Below are 16474 nucleotides of genomic sequence, written 5' to 3'. Positions count from 1 at the left end.
TGTTTGAGATGGGGTCTAGGGTTAGTCCTGGGTAACTTAGAACTTGATGAGTGACCAGAGCTTGCCTTGGACTCACATCAGGCCTCCTGTCTCTGTCTCTCAAGTGCTGGAATTACAGGTACATGCATCCAGTCCTGGCTTTGCTAAATCCAGTAAAATACTTGGCTTTGATCCTCAGTAAAGAAATCAGTTGTCAGGTGGGCAGTGGTGGCGCATGCCTTTATTTCTAGCACTTGGGAGGTAGAGACAGGTGAATTTCTGAGTTCGAAGACAACCAGTTGTCCTTCTATTACAGAAGTGCATAGGGCCTAACCCTGGCAAATGGGTAGGTTTCATCAGCAGAGAGCAGCCCCACTCACTGTGGGGTAACTCATAAAGCACCTGGGGACTAGACTTTGCACTGACTCTGATCATGTGATCATATACAGTTAAGCAAATCATGTTCCCTCACACCATCTCAGCCCCTACCCCATGTCAAGAGAATGTCCTCCTGACTTCTATGTTTCAGTGCTGTGAACTCAGACTTACCACAGTGTACTTTATTAAAACCACTTCATCTCATCCCTTTTCATACATAGAAATACACTGCCATCTTTCTTATACAAAGATACTGTTTTTTTTCTTCTTCTTTTCTGTTTGAAGCTGAGCTCTTTTGTCTAGCCCTGGCTGTCCTGGAATTTGCTCTATAGACCAGGGTGGCCTGGAACTCAGAGACCCTCCTGCGTCTGCCTTCTGAGTGAGTGAGGGGATAAGTGGTATATGCAGTCATGCCCATCAAGATACTGTTTTACATTACAGGATTCCTATACTTGCCAGGCTCTTCCTTGATTTGATTTGATTTCTCTGCACATCTGTCCAGGTGGTGAATCAGTCACTGACCAGAGAATGAGGCACCTCCTGGCCTTTTGTTCTCTTGCTGTTACAGTTAATTACATATCTTTAAGTGTGCATGAATAATTGAACTAATTGGGTCCAGTGTGTAAGAACTTGTATTTAACTGTGGGAACTTCTCCTGCTGAGATGTGGCATTTCCTAGAGAATAATTGTAAAGCATTTGGTACTTAACGTGCTGCTTGTAACTGTGCCAAATGCTTCCCAGGAATGTCTCTTTACTCCTGGTAACCCTGGCTTGTTTTGTTTTCTTTTTCTTTCCTTCCAAGTTTTCCCAAAACTGGGGCTGGAGGAAGTCCCACACGTTAGCAGCAGGTGTTGCTGACCCAGGGACAGGCAGGCAACTTGCCAGGTCGTCTTGTCATCCTGGCAGCAGTTGGGCTCCAGCCCTTTCTAGTTAGGGCTTATTCAGGCCACTAGCCAACCAGTCCCTGGCAGTGATGAGCTGAAGGTGAGACTCTAGGCACCTAGAGCATTGGCTCAAGTCTCTGAAGCACTGGCTCCTTTCATGAGGACCAGAGCTCTGAGTTGGCACCACCCACCCAGAGCCCCTGCATCTGTAGGAAGCATGGCGGCTTAGTGGAACGTCTGAAGAAAGCAGCACGATCCAGTCCTCAGAGCTGGGCTTGATCCCTAAGCCTTGGACAGTCACAGTGCCCCACCAGCACTGAGCTGTTTTTCCAGCCAAGTCCTGGCTGTTGAACTAGTGGCCACCTAAGTCTGGGAAATGTATGTGTTTTATGCCACCACAGCCAGAACAACACTTTCTAAAAGAATAAACTTAAATCCCAGGAAGTTCTTCACCCACACTAACCTCTAGGGAGAAAAGTCTGTGTGTGTTTACTGGTCTATATACCAGACACTAACCCAGGAGATCTGTGTGGCTCTGGCCCAGCTGCAGTGGTCAAGGAGTTGCACTGGGAGAGGGGAGTTGGATGGAGGCAGCCCCTGATCTCTTCCGTAGCTGCTGCTACTTTAGAACTGCAGTGAGACACTGCTGCAAAGCAGTCAGGCTAGTGTGAGAAGGGAGGGCCGCAAGTCAGGTGCAGCCGCTAGGAGCCAAGGTCAGGGTCACCGGGCGGGGCAGGTGTTTCAGGAGAGAACTCTCCTCCCCAGGGAGTGTTACAGCTTTTCTATGACAGAAGCTCTCAGATGACCCTTCATACCTTGATTCCTTCTGGATAGGGTCTTATATGCATTTTGGGTTGTAACAGCAGATGCTGTGTGGAGGAGCTTGGGGCACTGCCCCTAAGTGATTGATTATTGTGATCCTCCCCATGGGGTGTTGTAGTCACATGACTGACAGCCCTGGTCAGGAGCAGGTGAATCACCTCCCATTCCCTGGTATGAGGTGCCAGGGCTTCCAAACCCATTCAACCGTACCAAGTTTCCTGGCATGGTCCACTGCTCTTGTGTGTGTGTGTGTGTGTGTGTGTGTGTGTGTGTGTGTGTGCGTGCGCACATGCATGCAAAGGAGGGAGGGAGGGAGAGAGAGGGAGAGAGATATGTGGGCACCTGAAATTGGTATTGGTAGTCCTCCTCAGCCTTTCCCTTATTTATTATGTGTGTGAGTGTAAGAGCCCATTTACCATGGAACACATATAGGGGTTGGTTCTCCCCTCCCCTACTGTGGGTTCTGGGGATCAAAATCACATCTATCAGACTTGCATGGCATGTACCTTCATCTGCTGAGCCAGACTGCACCCTCTGTCTCATCTTCTTACTAATTATTGTTAATCTTTATTTTATGTATATGGGTGTTGTGTCTACCTGTCTGTATACCATGTGCATACAGTACCCTCAAGGGCCAAAAGAGGGCATCAGATTCGATGGATTAAGAGCTCCAAACAGTTGTGAGCTGCCACATGGTTGCTGGGAATTGAACTCAGGATCTTCAGAAGAGCAGTCAGTGCTCTTAACTGCTGAGCCATCTTGCCAGCCCTCAGCCAGTCTTTTTAACCACTGAGTCATCTCTCCAGACCCCTCCACTTTATTGCTTGAGACACCATCTCTTACTGACCCTCTCATTTCATTGGGAACGTACACTTCAGAATGGAGTTGCTAGATCATTGAAGAGTTCGTGTTTAACTTCATTTAAAAAACTGCTAAGGAGGGCTGGCAAGATAACTCAGTTAAAAGCATTGGCCCCATATGTGTGTCATGGCAAGATCATATCCATATTCCTGTACATGCATCATATATAACACACAGATTTACACCATAATAATAAAATTTCATTTTTTTTTTAGAAGAAACTGCTAGGGACTTGGCTAAGTGTAGATTTCAGCTCTCATTGGGAGTAAGAATTGTGATTGTTCCCATTGTCATCAGTGTTTGGTTTTTCCAGTTATGTAGTCACTGTGGGTCCTCCCCCATGGCTGCAGGGGTTAGTTTTCTATTCCTGAGGGGCTGTGGAAAGCACAGCAGTAGAGCAGTGATAATGCACGGCCATGCCTGCCACTGCTCTGCAGCATGAGGACCTGAGCCCCAGTGGGACACTCTTGAGTCCTCCTGAAACCTCAGGGCTCACCGGCCAGCCGGCCTCACCAATCAGCAGTTCCCCAAACCAGTGGAAGCCTGCCTCAAAACACAGTTGTTCCCAGGGAAAGTCACCCAAGGTTGCTACTATTTCAGAGACTGAAGTAACCCTTAGTTACATAGGCTCTATCACAAGAAAGGAGGGAGAGGAATTTAAAAATACCAAAATCTGCAGTATTTAAAGTAACCATTACTTCGTAATGCCATGCTTTTCTCCCCTCCCCACCAAAGGCAAGGTCTCATTATGTAGCCCTGGCTATCCTGGTATTCACTGTGTAGACCAGGCTGGCCTTGAACTCACAGAGATCCAATTGCCTCCCAAGTGCTAGGATTAAAGGCCTGCACCACTATGCCTGTCATAATTTTTTTTTTTAAATCAAGATACAAAACCTCTTACACTTGGTTCATATCTTGAGATTTTTTTTTTTTTTAAACTAAGCTGGTGCCAAGTTCAGGATCCTCCTGCCTCCACTCCCAAGTACCTGGACTAGAGGTGTGTGCCATCACAGCAGCCCCTTGAATCTTTTGAATCACTAGGTTCTTCCATTAACTTTTACCCAGAGATTTCTCAAGGACTGGAGTTGTTTGTGCTGTTGAAGTTCCCAGAGCTGGGTCTTGCTTGCTGACTGGATCCCCCATACAACCTGATCCGTGTTCCTTCTGCCCGTTTTTCTGCGAGTTGTTGGCAAATCTAGCCGCAGGGTTAAGTCCAGGGCACTGCTTACTGTGGTGTGACTAAGCTGCCCAGCCTGTGCTTTCTTCCCCACAGCTGCACCAAAGCCAGCTGGAGCTCCAGGAGGTTCGGCTGTCCTACCGGCAGCTGCAGGGCAAGGTGGAGGAACTCACGGAGGAGAGGAGCCTGCAGAGCTCAGCGGCGACCAGCACGTCCCTGCTGTCAGAGATCGAGCAGAGCATGGAGGCTGAGGAGCTGGAGCAGGAGAGAGAGCAGGTGCTCATGTCCCCACTGTCTGGCAGAAGTGGGCCCCAGGTTCTCTTCATCCTCTTCAGCACTGTACTGCCCCCTGGCGAAAGGCTACAGTTCCTACATGAGTTCCCATGGGCTACAGGCTGGCGTGAGCCTCCACTGGTCAGCCACTAAAACCTTGAGTAGAACAGCCAGAGAGCAGAACACTGCGCTCTGGCTCTTCTACTCAGTCTCTCCCCTGGGCCTCTGGGAGATCCAGAGTCCATCCCTTCTGTGCCATTTACCTTTTTATGCCTCCATCACCTCTCCTTCCCCACCCAGGCTCATATGTGACAGCCCATATGTGACAGAAATACTTTACGTGGCAGATTAGTGGAGTAGAGGATGAGAGAACAGGGAAAACAAGAATTGGGAATAGCTGGTCACCAGCACAAGGAAGACTGAGGCAGAGCAGTTACAGCATGTTAGTTTCAGGTTAGCCAGAGCTATGTAGTAATCCCTAAAAGAATTGAGCATGGCGGGGTGGTGCATGCCTTTATTTCCAGTGTGCTCAGGAGGCAGAGACAGGCAGATCTCCATGTGTTCAAGGACAGCCTGGGCTAGAGAATGAGTTCTAGGACAGCCAGGGCTACACAGAGAAACTCTGCCTTGGAAGGAAAAAAATCAAAGTCTAAGATGTACTAGCTCCAAACTATTATTTCTTAAGATGTTTTTTAAAAATGAGACCCTTGCCCCTAAACACAGGATTTTAAGTACCCGTGCTTTGGGCTCGAGTACCAGCTGACCAGGTCCTCTCTAGAGTCTGTAGTGATGGTAACACTTTGTGACACAGCTGAGGCTGCAGCTCTGGGAAGCCTACTGCCAGGTTCGCTATCTCTGCTCACACCTTCGAGGGAATGACAGCGCCGATTCAGCCGTGTCCACAGACTCCTCTATGGATGAGTCCTCAGAGACCTCATCGGCCAAGGACGTGCCTGCTGGCAGCCTGCGCACTGCCCTCAATGATCTCAAGAGGCTGATCCAGAGCATTGTAGATGGCATGGAGCCCACGGTAAGGGCCTGCTACAGGATGTGGTCTGTGTGCAGGGAACTTGGTGCAGACGGTAGAGTAAGCCTGAGCTGGGGCCTCCCTTATAACTTGTTGCCGGAATCACGAGCCATTAGTTTGAGAGTATTGAGTACCAATAACCGGGAAGTTGGGCTCCATTGTCCCCTTCCTACAAATACTATGACAGGGGTTCTCAACCTTCCTAATGCTGTAACCTTTTAATATAGTTCCTTATGTTGTGGTGACCCCAACTGTAAAGTTATTTTCATTGCTAATTCATAACATTAATTTTGCTAGTGTTGTGAGTCATGATGTAAATATTTTTGGAAATAAAGGTTAGCCAAGGAGGTTGCAGTCCCCAGGTTGAGAACCATGAGCACTGTGGCATAGTTATACATGTAATTCACCATATAGTTATGCACAAGGCACCAGTGGCCTTCAGTTGGAGTGTTTTGCTCAGAAACATTGTCTAGGTAAACTCCCAAGCTGTTCCTCTGTTGCTGGTCCCCATAGGGTAACAGTGATCTGTTCCTCTGTGGCTGGTCCCCATAGGATAACAATGAGCTGTTCCTCTCCTCATAGGATAACAGTGAGCTGTTCCTCTCCTCATAGGATAACAGTGAGCTGTTCCTCTGTGGCTGGTCCTCATAGGGTAACAGTGAGTGGGCAAGTCTTAAAACCAAGTATTGCCAGGCATGGCGGCTCACAGCTTTAATCCTGCACTCTGGAGGTAGAGGCAGGCAAATTACTGTGACTTTGAGGCTAGTGCTAGCTTGATTTACATAGTGAGTTGTAAGACAACCAGAGCTGCATAGTAAGACCCTGTCTCAAAACAAACAACAAAAAACCTAAGGCTTCTTTCTAGGAAAATCTCAGCAGGGCTCTGAGAATCCCAGATAAGGTTTTGTGGGAAGAAGAGGGATTTTCTTCTGGCTGCCAGGGTGGCCTGGCGTGTCCACAGAGTCATGGTGGGTTTCTCCTTTATATCTCTCCCATCTTACCCTCCCACAGAATAGTCACGTGTTTGTTATATTAGAGGGAGTAAGATGAAGGACAGATGTTTCTGTCAGAACAGCCTGGGTTGATTTGTAGAGTGGATGGTAAGAGGTCAAGTCATTGTGGGATAAGGAAGATGTCAGTGCTGTGTGCCATTCATAACATATGCAGCTGCTTCTCCCAAAGCTTGAAATAAAAATGAACTTTTATAGGGTAAAATTAAACACAAGTCCCATTTGCCCGACCTGTGTCATCCTCCCTGTTTGTCTGTCCTTCCTCTTCATCTTTCTGTTCTCTGCATTGTCTCCTCTATTACTCTCCCACTAACTGTTGCTCACTCCTCCCTACCCACTACCTGCTTACTTCTCTCTGTTAGGGCACTCGGAGGATGGATGATGAGTCCTTAGAAGAACAAATAAGGCAGACCAGTGAGGACTCAAGAGCCCTGAGGGAGCTCATGGAGGGAGAGAGGGGTAAACTGAGGCAGAGCCTAGAAGAGCTGCAGCAACTCCACAGTCAGGTGAGCACCCCTGTTTCACAGTGCAGAGAGTGTGCGCAGGGCCTTTACCTCAAGCACCCACTTGTGTGAGCTGCAGCTCTCCATCTGATTCCAAGGGACTGGGACCCAAAGTTGAGGAACTGGGTGCTGACCACCAAAAGCCACAGCTCCTAGGTTGTGTTGTGGGAGTTGTCAAGTCAAGGAACAACTGGTCTAAAAGGTGTCAGCTTCATCCCCTCTGGGAGCCTGTTTTTCAGCTCTGGAAACTTCTGTTGCCCTTACTGTTCCTTTCTTGTTTGATCCTGACACTATCTCTCTTGTGATTACTAAAGGACATTGATATTCTGATGAGAAAAATGTTGAAGAACTTAGAAGCTCCACCCAGAAAGAAGCTTTTGAGGTCTGTCCTGAGACAAGCTTCCTCTGGACCAGACTCTTGTGCGGGGGTGACAACTTGGGGAGCACCTACAGACAGTCCCACTCAACCCTCCTGTCCTGGGCCACTGCTCCCACCCTTGTGTGTGGGATTGACACATAGCTTTCACCTTGGTAACATGTTCTTACACTTAAGATGCCTTCATTATAAACCCTTGTCTCTTCACTGTCCTCTTGGACGAATATGGGGAGGCCCACCTCCAGCCTTTACTACTCCTCTGTGAGAGGCCAGAGAGCAGAGATGGAAGTCACAGCTGTGGCTTGCTCCTGGCCACATACTGGGGCTGGGCTAGGTAGCCCAAGGCATGCTCCTGCCTAAAGTCTATGGTCATCAGAGAGTGATTCAGTCTTAAGGACAGACAGATCTTCTAAACTGAGGGAATAAAATACAAGAGACCTTTGGATCCGAAAGTTCTCTAAACAGGTCTAGCTTGGTGAGGGAGTGTTGACTAGCAGCTGCAAGGCCTGGCTTTAATCTCCAGCACTCCGGAAAGGGAAAGAAAAGCTTGTTTACTGGTCCTTCGGAGTCTGTGGCATATGCATGCAATCAAAGTGGGAGGGGAAGGAAGGCAGGGGCTTTAGGAATTCAAGGTCATCCTTAGGTACATAGCCTGTTCACAACTAGCCTAGGCTACTTGACACCTGTCACAATGTTCTTTAGATTAAAACTTGTACTGCTGGTAGACTGGTTTGGAAATGGAGTGTCGCTATGTTGCATTTACTAGCCTTGAACTCTTGGGCCCAGTAGATCCTCTTTCCTCAGCCTCCCAAGCATAGTTCAGTGCTCCTACTTATTAAAACAAGTGCTTGCTTATTAATGTTTTGACAATTTTCTAAAAATATTACCTTGGCTTTTTTGCTTATCAGAGTGAAAAACTGAAAACTCCCTGGAGGACTTTATTTCATTGTGAAATAGTTTAATATAGGTTGTCCAGAGTTTGGTATGGAACTTTAGGAAGCCATCTCTACTAAATAAGTTGATGGCCAGGCATGGTGGTGCACACCTTTGATCCAGCACTTGGGAAGCAGAGGCAGGTGGATCTCTGAGTTTAGGGATAGCCTGGTCTACACAGTGAGTTCCAGGACAGCCAGGACTGTTACACAGAGAAATCCTGTCTGAAAAAGAATAAAAGAAAAGAAGAGAAAAACAACAAAAGTTTGTTTGATGACTGGTTTAGTCCAGTTCTGTGAGCTCCCTTAAAGAGAGTGCTCTAGGCTCCACTCATGTTCCATATGAAGTGTAGAGTTGGACATCTTTTCCAGAATACTCAAAAAAGAAACCCCTCAGCCACACCTGCATCCACTGATGTGATACTCATGGAGTCACACTAGCACCCAAGGTAGGGATTTAGGGTTCAAATGGGATTTTATAGTCCAGGATGACTATAAAAATAGCAACAAATGCCGGGCAGTGGTGGCACTGGCCTTTAATCCCAGCACTTGGGAGGCAGAGGCAGGCGGATTTCTGAATTCGAGGCCAGCCTGGTCTACAGAGTGAGATCCAGGACAGCCAGAGCTACACAGAGAAACCCTGTCTGAAAAAAAAACCAAAAAAAAACAAAGAAAGAAGGAGAGAGAAAGAGAGAGAGAGAGAGAGAGAGAGAGAGAGAGAGAGAGAGAGAGAGAGAAAGAGAGAAAGAGAGAAAGAGAGAGAGACCCTGTCTTGAAAAAAAAGCAAAAAGCAACAGACACTAAGGGCTGGACTGGCCTCATGCAGGTTCGATTCACACATAACCACCATATTCGAGGTGCTGAGCCTATGTGAGCACATGTGATTGCTAGCTGTGTGGAGCACCTGCAGCCTAGAGTCTAACGGTGTGGACGACAGTCCGGGCTCTCTGTGCTCTTTGGTAGAAGGCACAGACAAGGTTAGCTGGGACTGAGATTCCAGGAACAGCTAGGCCAAAGGTTGAGCCTCATCCAATCAGTGATCTGATCTCTAAGCCCATTGCTTTGACACTTGGGAGTGTTCTTTACACCCCCCAGGAAGGGCCAGAAGTCACTGTGGTCATACTGCATGCTGTACCTTCAAAAACTAACCAGACTTTTAAGTAGAAGAGTGCAAATTATTTAAGTGCTAATTATCTGTTTGAGGCAAAATCTATAACCAGCATGAAGACTTGCCTAGCGCCCACCACCCCTGTGTCCTCTGTTCTTACCATCCCCCTTGGCATTGATGAGTACGGAGCAGATAGCAGTTGGACTGGGTCTTCAGGATTAATTGCAGAATATAAAAGACAAGCACCTAGGAGCTGAAGAGATGGCTCAGCAGTTGAGAGCACTTGTTGCTCTTGCAGAAGACCCAGGTTCAGTTTCCAGCACCCACATGGTGGGCCACAGCCTACTGAAACTCTAGTTCCTGGCACTCTGTCCTAATCTCCATGAGCCTCTGGCACACACATGCTCCACATACCTACAGCCAGCCACCTTCACATGGTGGCTGTTTTCCTGTAGTGTGGCTTGAGAGCAGGGCACCTCGTATGAGTCTTGGGCAGCTTCCATATCCAGACAGAAGTTGTCTGGTCCTGGCCACTGTGTGCTTCAGTCTCCTTTGTCTTAACTCCTCATCTCCTCTGCACAGTCACAGTATATCCCCTCCAGCTTGGCCTCTGTCTGAAGGACCCTTCCCCCTCCAGCCTGCTCATCCTTCAGTTGCAGAACAGATTTCACTTCCTCCTTGGTACTCACTTGCTCACCTTCCTGGACCCTCTCTGTTCTGCCTTACTGTGGGGACTACATCTCCATGTTATCTTCCAGTTGGGTAGATTACAGACCCCATAATGACCAGTGCAAGTGCTAACTCAGCATTTTCTCCTGGAGGTCCTAGCCCAGAGACTCAAATGGTGGTTGAAGAACATGGCTTTAAGGGTGGGCTCATAAGTGCTATTTAATGATGAAGGCCTCTGTGGGGTGTAACCTAAGTGCGTGCATAGACAAGCCAGATCCTCTTGGATAACAGCCGTCAGATCCAGCCTGAGTAAAGAGAGGACAAGTGCAGCCCCCAACCACAGTTAGACCTTGCAGTCGACCCTCACCACATTTAAGCCTCACATAAACTCATTGTAGGGGCTGGAGAGATGTTTCAGTGGTTAAGAGTACTGACTGCTCTTCTGAAGGTCCTGAGATCAAATCCCAGCAACCACTTGGTGGCTCACAGCCATCTGTAATGAGATCTGACACCCTCTTATGGTGTGTCTGAAGACAACTATAACGTACTTACATATAACAATAAACTTTAAAAAAAAAAAAACTTGTTGTAGGAGACGGGGGTGGGGAACATGGTGCTCTTTTATTTGTTGGGTTTTTCCTGATTTCCACAGCCTTTCCAATGCAGTTGGCTGTTGGGCTGTAGCTTCTTCAGGCTTTCTAGACCACAGTGGAAAGCTTTTCTGGAGTTTTGTTTGACACATATTAGGTGTTGGTTGCTCCTGTCTATTATCATGCCCAGCATGTGGTTTCAAAACCTGTCTACCCCTTACCCAGTTATCCTGAAGCCATACCCACACTCCTTTGACCTGAAGAAATTTGTCTTTACCACAAACTTTCTAGGTCTTGGGGCTGGCAATGAGGCTGCCAAAACTGCTGGTAAAGCTAAACCTCTCCCTAGATGCATATGCAAATGAGAGTTTGCAGAAATTCTAAACTGCACGCTTAGAGAAAGTTGGAGTGTTCAAAGTCTGCAGAGCATCAGGTCCAGGCCCTCACATTCCTTATCAGGCATTTAACACAAAGTTTGAGGTTAGGAGAGAGCCTTAACAGTTAAGAATGCTGGCTGTGGGCTGGAGAATGTTGTGGGCTCAGCAGTTAAGAGCACTGGCTGCTTTTCCAAAGGTCCTGAGTTCAATTCCCAACAACCACATGGTGGCTCACAACCATCTTTAATGTGATCCAATGCCCTCTTCTGGTGTGTCTGAAGACAGCTACAGTGTACTCACATACATGAAATAAATAAATAAATCTTTAAAAATAAAATAAATAAAAATTCTTGAAGAAGAAGAGGAGGAGGAAGAAGAGGAGGAGGAAGAGGAAGAGGAATAATAATGCTGGCTGCTATCCCAGAGGACAGGGTTTGATTCCCAGCACATGGCAGCTTGTAATGGTCTATAACTCCAGTTCAAGGGATCCAACAATCTTCTGGCCTTAGTGGACACCAGGCATATATATGCCTGGTTTACAGACATATGAGCAAGCAAATACCCACCATACACATAAAATTTTCCTATCTTCCTGCCTCATCATTGGATGTCTTCTACATTCATGCTAAGTAGCTGCTAGCTCTGTCTGGGACCTTGATCTTCAGTCTAGTCATGGAGTCAAGGTAGCAGGTGCTCCCTTAATAGTAGGGAACAGATCTGTATAGATGGATCCTCCCTTGGAAAAATGTCAGTGGGTATGTAATACTTACCAAGAGGGTGTGGTTGGGTATCCCTATTCATGTCTGATCCTATCAATCTTTATTGCTTAACACACTTATTGAAATCTTCTAGAGACTGGTTCTGCGCAACACATTTGCCTTGTGTAACTTAAGTAAAATGAATGCACTGCATTAAATCTGATAGCTTGTAGGACCAACAGCAAGAACAGCTGGATGGATAACTTAGGTCCCAAACAGGAAGGGGGGAATCATAGGAAGACAGCCACAGAACCAGTTCCTACTTAGGTGTAGCTTTGCATCTCCAGGTCTAAGTGTGGGGGGGTAGGGTGGGGTGGCAAATCTAGTTCACACCAGACTGCAAAAGGAAGTAGGTGCCTTCCTCATCTGGCTTTTCCAGTGTGAGGTCATACTCTGTGTCCCCAGCAGGACATATAATCAGGGATGTCCCCACATAGTAAAGGTTTGGATTTCATGACTACCTCAGAACATCAGCTGATCAGCATATACAGGTGTTTTATGATTAAGTACCACTTGCAGCCACACCCTGGGATGCACAGGTGGGGAGGACATGCTTCAGAGATTGTGTGTGCATGAGTGAGGTCACACTACTGTGGGTTTGGATAAAACGTATTGCTACACAGCTACTAGAGCAGCCCTTTGTTGCTAAACAATAATTCCCAAGTTACTTGTGAGGGGTGAGCAGATGCCGTTTACTAAGGCACGGCCAACAGAAAAGGTACTAGAACCAGACTGACAGATCATATGTGTTGAAATTCCATGTGGCTTTGATCTGTGGAGCTGAATGGGAGATCAAATTGGGCTAGAAGTTTAGACCCTGCCTCCAAAACTATGTTCCAGAGCCCTGATGCAAATGGGGCAGTCTCTTTCACTATCTATCTGGAGTGCCTTTCAGCCAAAGCAGGGGTATGATATGCTGAGGGCACGGAGAATCTGGATCTGTGGCTACATTATCAGTTTCAGCCTCCCTATAGTGTGTGTGTGTGTGTGTGTGTGTGTGTGTCTGTGTGTCTGTGTGTGTGTGTGTGTGTCTGTGTGTGTGTGTGTGTCTGTGTGTCTGTGTCTTTGTGTCGGGGGTGGGGTTCTTGATACATAACTGCAGGACCAGCCTACTCCCCATACATGCCCCTGAACCTATGGATGTCTTTTTTAAATTTTTATTTTCAGAGATTTATTTTATCTCTAATTTTGTGTGTATCAGAAGGGGATGTTGGAAACCTTCAAGATGAGTTAGAGCCACCTCTAACTATAACCACCTATAAACTGAAAGAAAAAAAAAAAAGAAACAAACAAAAAAAACTTGGGTCCTCTGAAAAAGCTCAAAGCATTCTTAACAGCTGAGCCATTTCTCCAGCCCCTCAAGATTGAGGTAGAGGGCAGAAGACAACTTTTTGGAGTTGGTTTTTTCCTCCCATCTCTGTTTGGGTTCTGCTTGTCAGGCTTACATGGCAGGCACCTTTACCTGTTGATTGATCTTGCTGGCCTGGGTGCCTTTTCCTTGGAGAAAGCCCCCAGGCCAACAGCAGCAGCAGCTGCAGCAGTTACAGCAGTGGCAGCAGCAGCATTATCACAGACATTTCTCTTGACCTGTTGCTAGGTGACACTGCTGAGTGTGGAGATGACTGCACTGAAGGAAGAAAGGGACCGACTCAGAGTGACATCTGAGGACAAGGAGCCAAAGGAACAGCTTCAGAAGGCCATCAGGGACCGGGATGAGGCCATTGCAAAGTGAGTGACACGGACTGTTTACTCTTACTTAGTGTTGAGTGTGTGTGTGTGTGTGTGTGTGTGTGTGTGTGTGGTGAGTGCATTACTGGGTGGCCCGTTTCTGTGTGTGTGTGTGTGGTGAGTGCATTACTGGGTGGCCCGTTTCTGTGTGTGTGTGTGTGTGTGCGTGCATTACTGGGTGGCCCGTTTCTGTGTGTGTGTGTGTGTGTGTGTGTGTGTGTGTGGTGAGTGCATTACTGGGTGGCCCGTTTCCATCCCTGTAGCACTGAGGATACAGGTTTTTCATGAGTGCTGAGATCTAGACTTGGGTCCTCACTCTTCACCAGATGTCCTTCCTCACTGAGCCATCTCTCCAGCTACCACTCTGTTTCCTTTAAAACTGCACTACATGCTCATCTTTAAAATGCTGGTGCCAAGCAGTAATGGTGCCCACCTGTGATCCCAGCCCTCAGGAGGCAGAGGCAGGTGGATCTCTGAGTTTGAGGCCAGCCTGGGCTACAGAGTGAGTTCCAGGACAGCCAGGGCTATACAGGGAAAAATCCTGTCTCAATAAATGAATGAGTGAAGGGAAGAAGGAAGGAAGGAAGGAAGAAAGGAAGGAAGAAATTAAGTTAGTTCTGTTATGAGCCTGCCTTAATGTTATACACTTGCAATCCAGAATTTAGGAAATACAAACAAGAAGGGACTTCAGTATAAGCCAGCCTGCACCACAGATAAAAGTTCAAGGCCAGTGCAGGTTCCATAGCAGAACCCTCTCCCTCCCCTTCCCTCCCCTCTTTCCTGTCTCCGTCTCTCTCTTGCACACACACAAACGCATGCGCACAAAGTTGTTCACTTGTTCCCCTGGGGAAGATACTGCTGTGAAGGTTGTCATATGACTTGTTGACACCTTTCCTATGGGTGTGTATATTTGTAATATATTTGTTGTGTTTGTCGCATAGTTGGTTGTTTTTTCTTTCTGCTAGTATGCATGGCATAGGCTATCCCCTTGCTACTAGGTGTGCTGTAGGCTATCCCCATGTACAGTTTAGCTTCCCAAAATCGTTATTGCACCAACCACCGCTTTGTTATTTTTAGTTAATTTGTCATTTATTACAGACATTCTCAAGTATATACAAAAGAAACATGACAGGAACCCTCATCTACCTATCCATCAGCTTTAGCATGAATCCTGTAGCTGGGTTCTTTGATCTGTAACCTCAGATCAGATCCAGTGGGAACTGGATTCTGTCCCCTCCATGGTACACCTCACCAAACTGGGCTGCAGAGATCTTAAGGTGTCCTTATCTCACACAATAGGAAAGCCACTAGCAATGTATCACCTTACAATTAAAAAGCACTCACTGCCGGGCGGTGGTGGCACACGCCTTTAATCCCAGCACTTGGGAGGCAGAGGCAGGCAGATTTCTGAGTTCGAGGCCAACCTGGTCTACAGAGTGAGTTCCAGGACAGCCAAAGCTATACAGAGAAACCCTGTCTCGAAAAAAAAACAAAAAAAAAAAAAAACAAATTAATCAGGCAAGTGAGAAATTGTACCACTAAAACCACACCAATGTGGATACCACCAATTAGCCTGGAACTAGCAATTTGCCTTACAACAAAACAAAACAAAAAGAAACCTAGTGACTTCATTTGTGTAAGAAGTTCTTCTGGGCATTGGAAATACTCTTTTTTTAAAGACTAGGATTCAGGTATGATAAGCGACTTGTCTGGTATGCTTTTGGATCTGGGGTTCCATTAAGACTCCGCTTTTCTCCTCCCACCGCAGCACTGGAGTGCTTAGGCCCTGGCGTTAATCAGCACATTCCTGTAGCTCTGGGCTGCTCGCGGCGCCATCTGCTGCCAGATACATGGTACTTCCTGAGGCTAGAGCAGTTGGGAGGCGCCTGCGGTTTGGGAATTGTCAGGCAAATCGCGTCCATGGCAACCTCTGCTGAGGATTTCTGCTGTTCTTTAACAGCCAATGGTTGTGGGCATGACGGAAGCAACCTGCGGCATCTGCACCCTTGCCCATTGGATAGGCTTGGCCCTATCCCTGTGGCCTGCAGCCGCAGTGGGCGGGGCCGGGATAAGCCCAGAGTTGTCTGGAGCTGCTTCTAGGGCAAAGTGGCTGGTGAATGCACCACACCGTGTGGAGTAGGTGACTAATTGCTGGGTAGAGGGCAAGGCGGGGAGGAAGTGTGGTCTGAGTTCTATAATAAGAATCACCTACTTTGCTCATTTAGTGTGTTGTTCTGAGACCGGAGTGGAGGTCATTGCACGCCAGGCCTGCAGCCCTCCACTGGTTTGTCAGAATATGTTTTCAAGCAGCGAGTGCCACCTTTGTAGAGGCAGCTCAGTTACCTGCTTCCTCCTCTCATACCCACTCCAACCGCTCTGCTTTACAATGTAATAATGTTGGGAAGGTGAGCAGAAGTGTACGAAGACATACAAATCTGAATGAAAATACTGACGTCGGTGGGAGAGTTCTTACCAATGGCATCTCCCGAGATAACCCCAGTGTATCTCTGTGTATGTTTTGGGTTCACACACTGGCAGTTTTATTCTACAAAGCTTGACCTTTTCCTCCCCGGTTCCATCATGGTAAACTGTCAGTAAATACCATGTATCTGGGTTTTCACTGGTGCCCATATTGTATTGTCTTTTTAAATTTTTTTTTAAGCAGTTCCCCAATTATTGGAAACTAATGTTGCTAAACTGTGGGCACCATCCTTTGAGCACCTTTGTCTTTGAGATGTTTCTTTACAGGTGGAGTAGCTAGCCCAAAGGACTGCCTTCCCACAGCAGAAGGTCCCCATGCTGCACTGTGCACAGCCTGAGGGAAGGGCCAGCAAGCAGCGCCTTTGTTGAGAAGCCTTTGATCCTCTCTAGGCTTCGGTCCCAATGGACATGTCCTCTTTTACCCACTCACTGTGACTCCTGTTTAGTGATGACAGACCATCTTTTATACCTATGGCTTGGTCAGGAAGCAGTGTGTTGCAGTCCTTGAAGAAGTGTAGCTGCAGTGACCCTGTGGTGTGG

The 16474-nt window shown here is 47.3% G+C and overlaps 1 protein-coding gene across 6 annotated transcripts in view; it reads left to right on the top strand.

Annotated features, from left to right (window-relative positions):
• The window catches only part of Bicdl1 (BICD family like cargo adaptor 1), an 89550-nt gene that overhangs the window by 68921 nt on the left and 4155 nt on the right, over positions 1 to 16474 (top strand). For 3 of the 6 annotated variants that reach the window (XR_004109511.1, XM_031337587.1, XM_031337586.1), the window contains 4 exons: positions 4199 to 4378; positions 5187 to 5405; positions 6775 to 6918; positions 13323 to 13453. Coding sequence is in view for 4 of the 6 variants with exons in the window: in XM_031337587.1 (XP_031193447.1) it covers positions 4199 to 4378; positions 5187 to 5405; positions 6775 to 6918; positions 13323 to 13453 (674 nt within the window). In the remaining 2 variants the exon portion in view is untranslated. The remainder of the gene's footprint in view (positions 1 to 4198; positions 4379 to 5186; positions 5406 to 6774; positions 6919 to 13322; positions 13454 to 16474) is intronic. The other 3 variants (XR_004109512.1, XM_031337589.1, XM_031337588.1) reach the window with 1 other exon arrangement.

The sequence above is a fragment of the Mastomys coucha genome, unplaced genomic scaffold, assembly GCF_008632895.1.
Source record: "Mastomys coucha isolate ucsf_1 unplaced genomic scaffold, UCSF_Mcou_1 pScaffold22, whole genome shotgun sequence".
Classification (NCBI taxonomy): domain Eukaryota; kingdom Metazoa; phylum Chordata; class Mammalia; order Rodentia; family Muridae; genus Mastomys; species Mastomys coucha.
The sequence above is the reverse complement of the archived record's forward strand: the minus strand, read 5'-3'. Positions and strand labels throughout refer to the sequence as shown.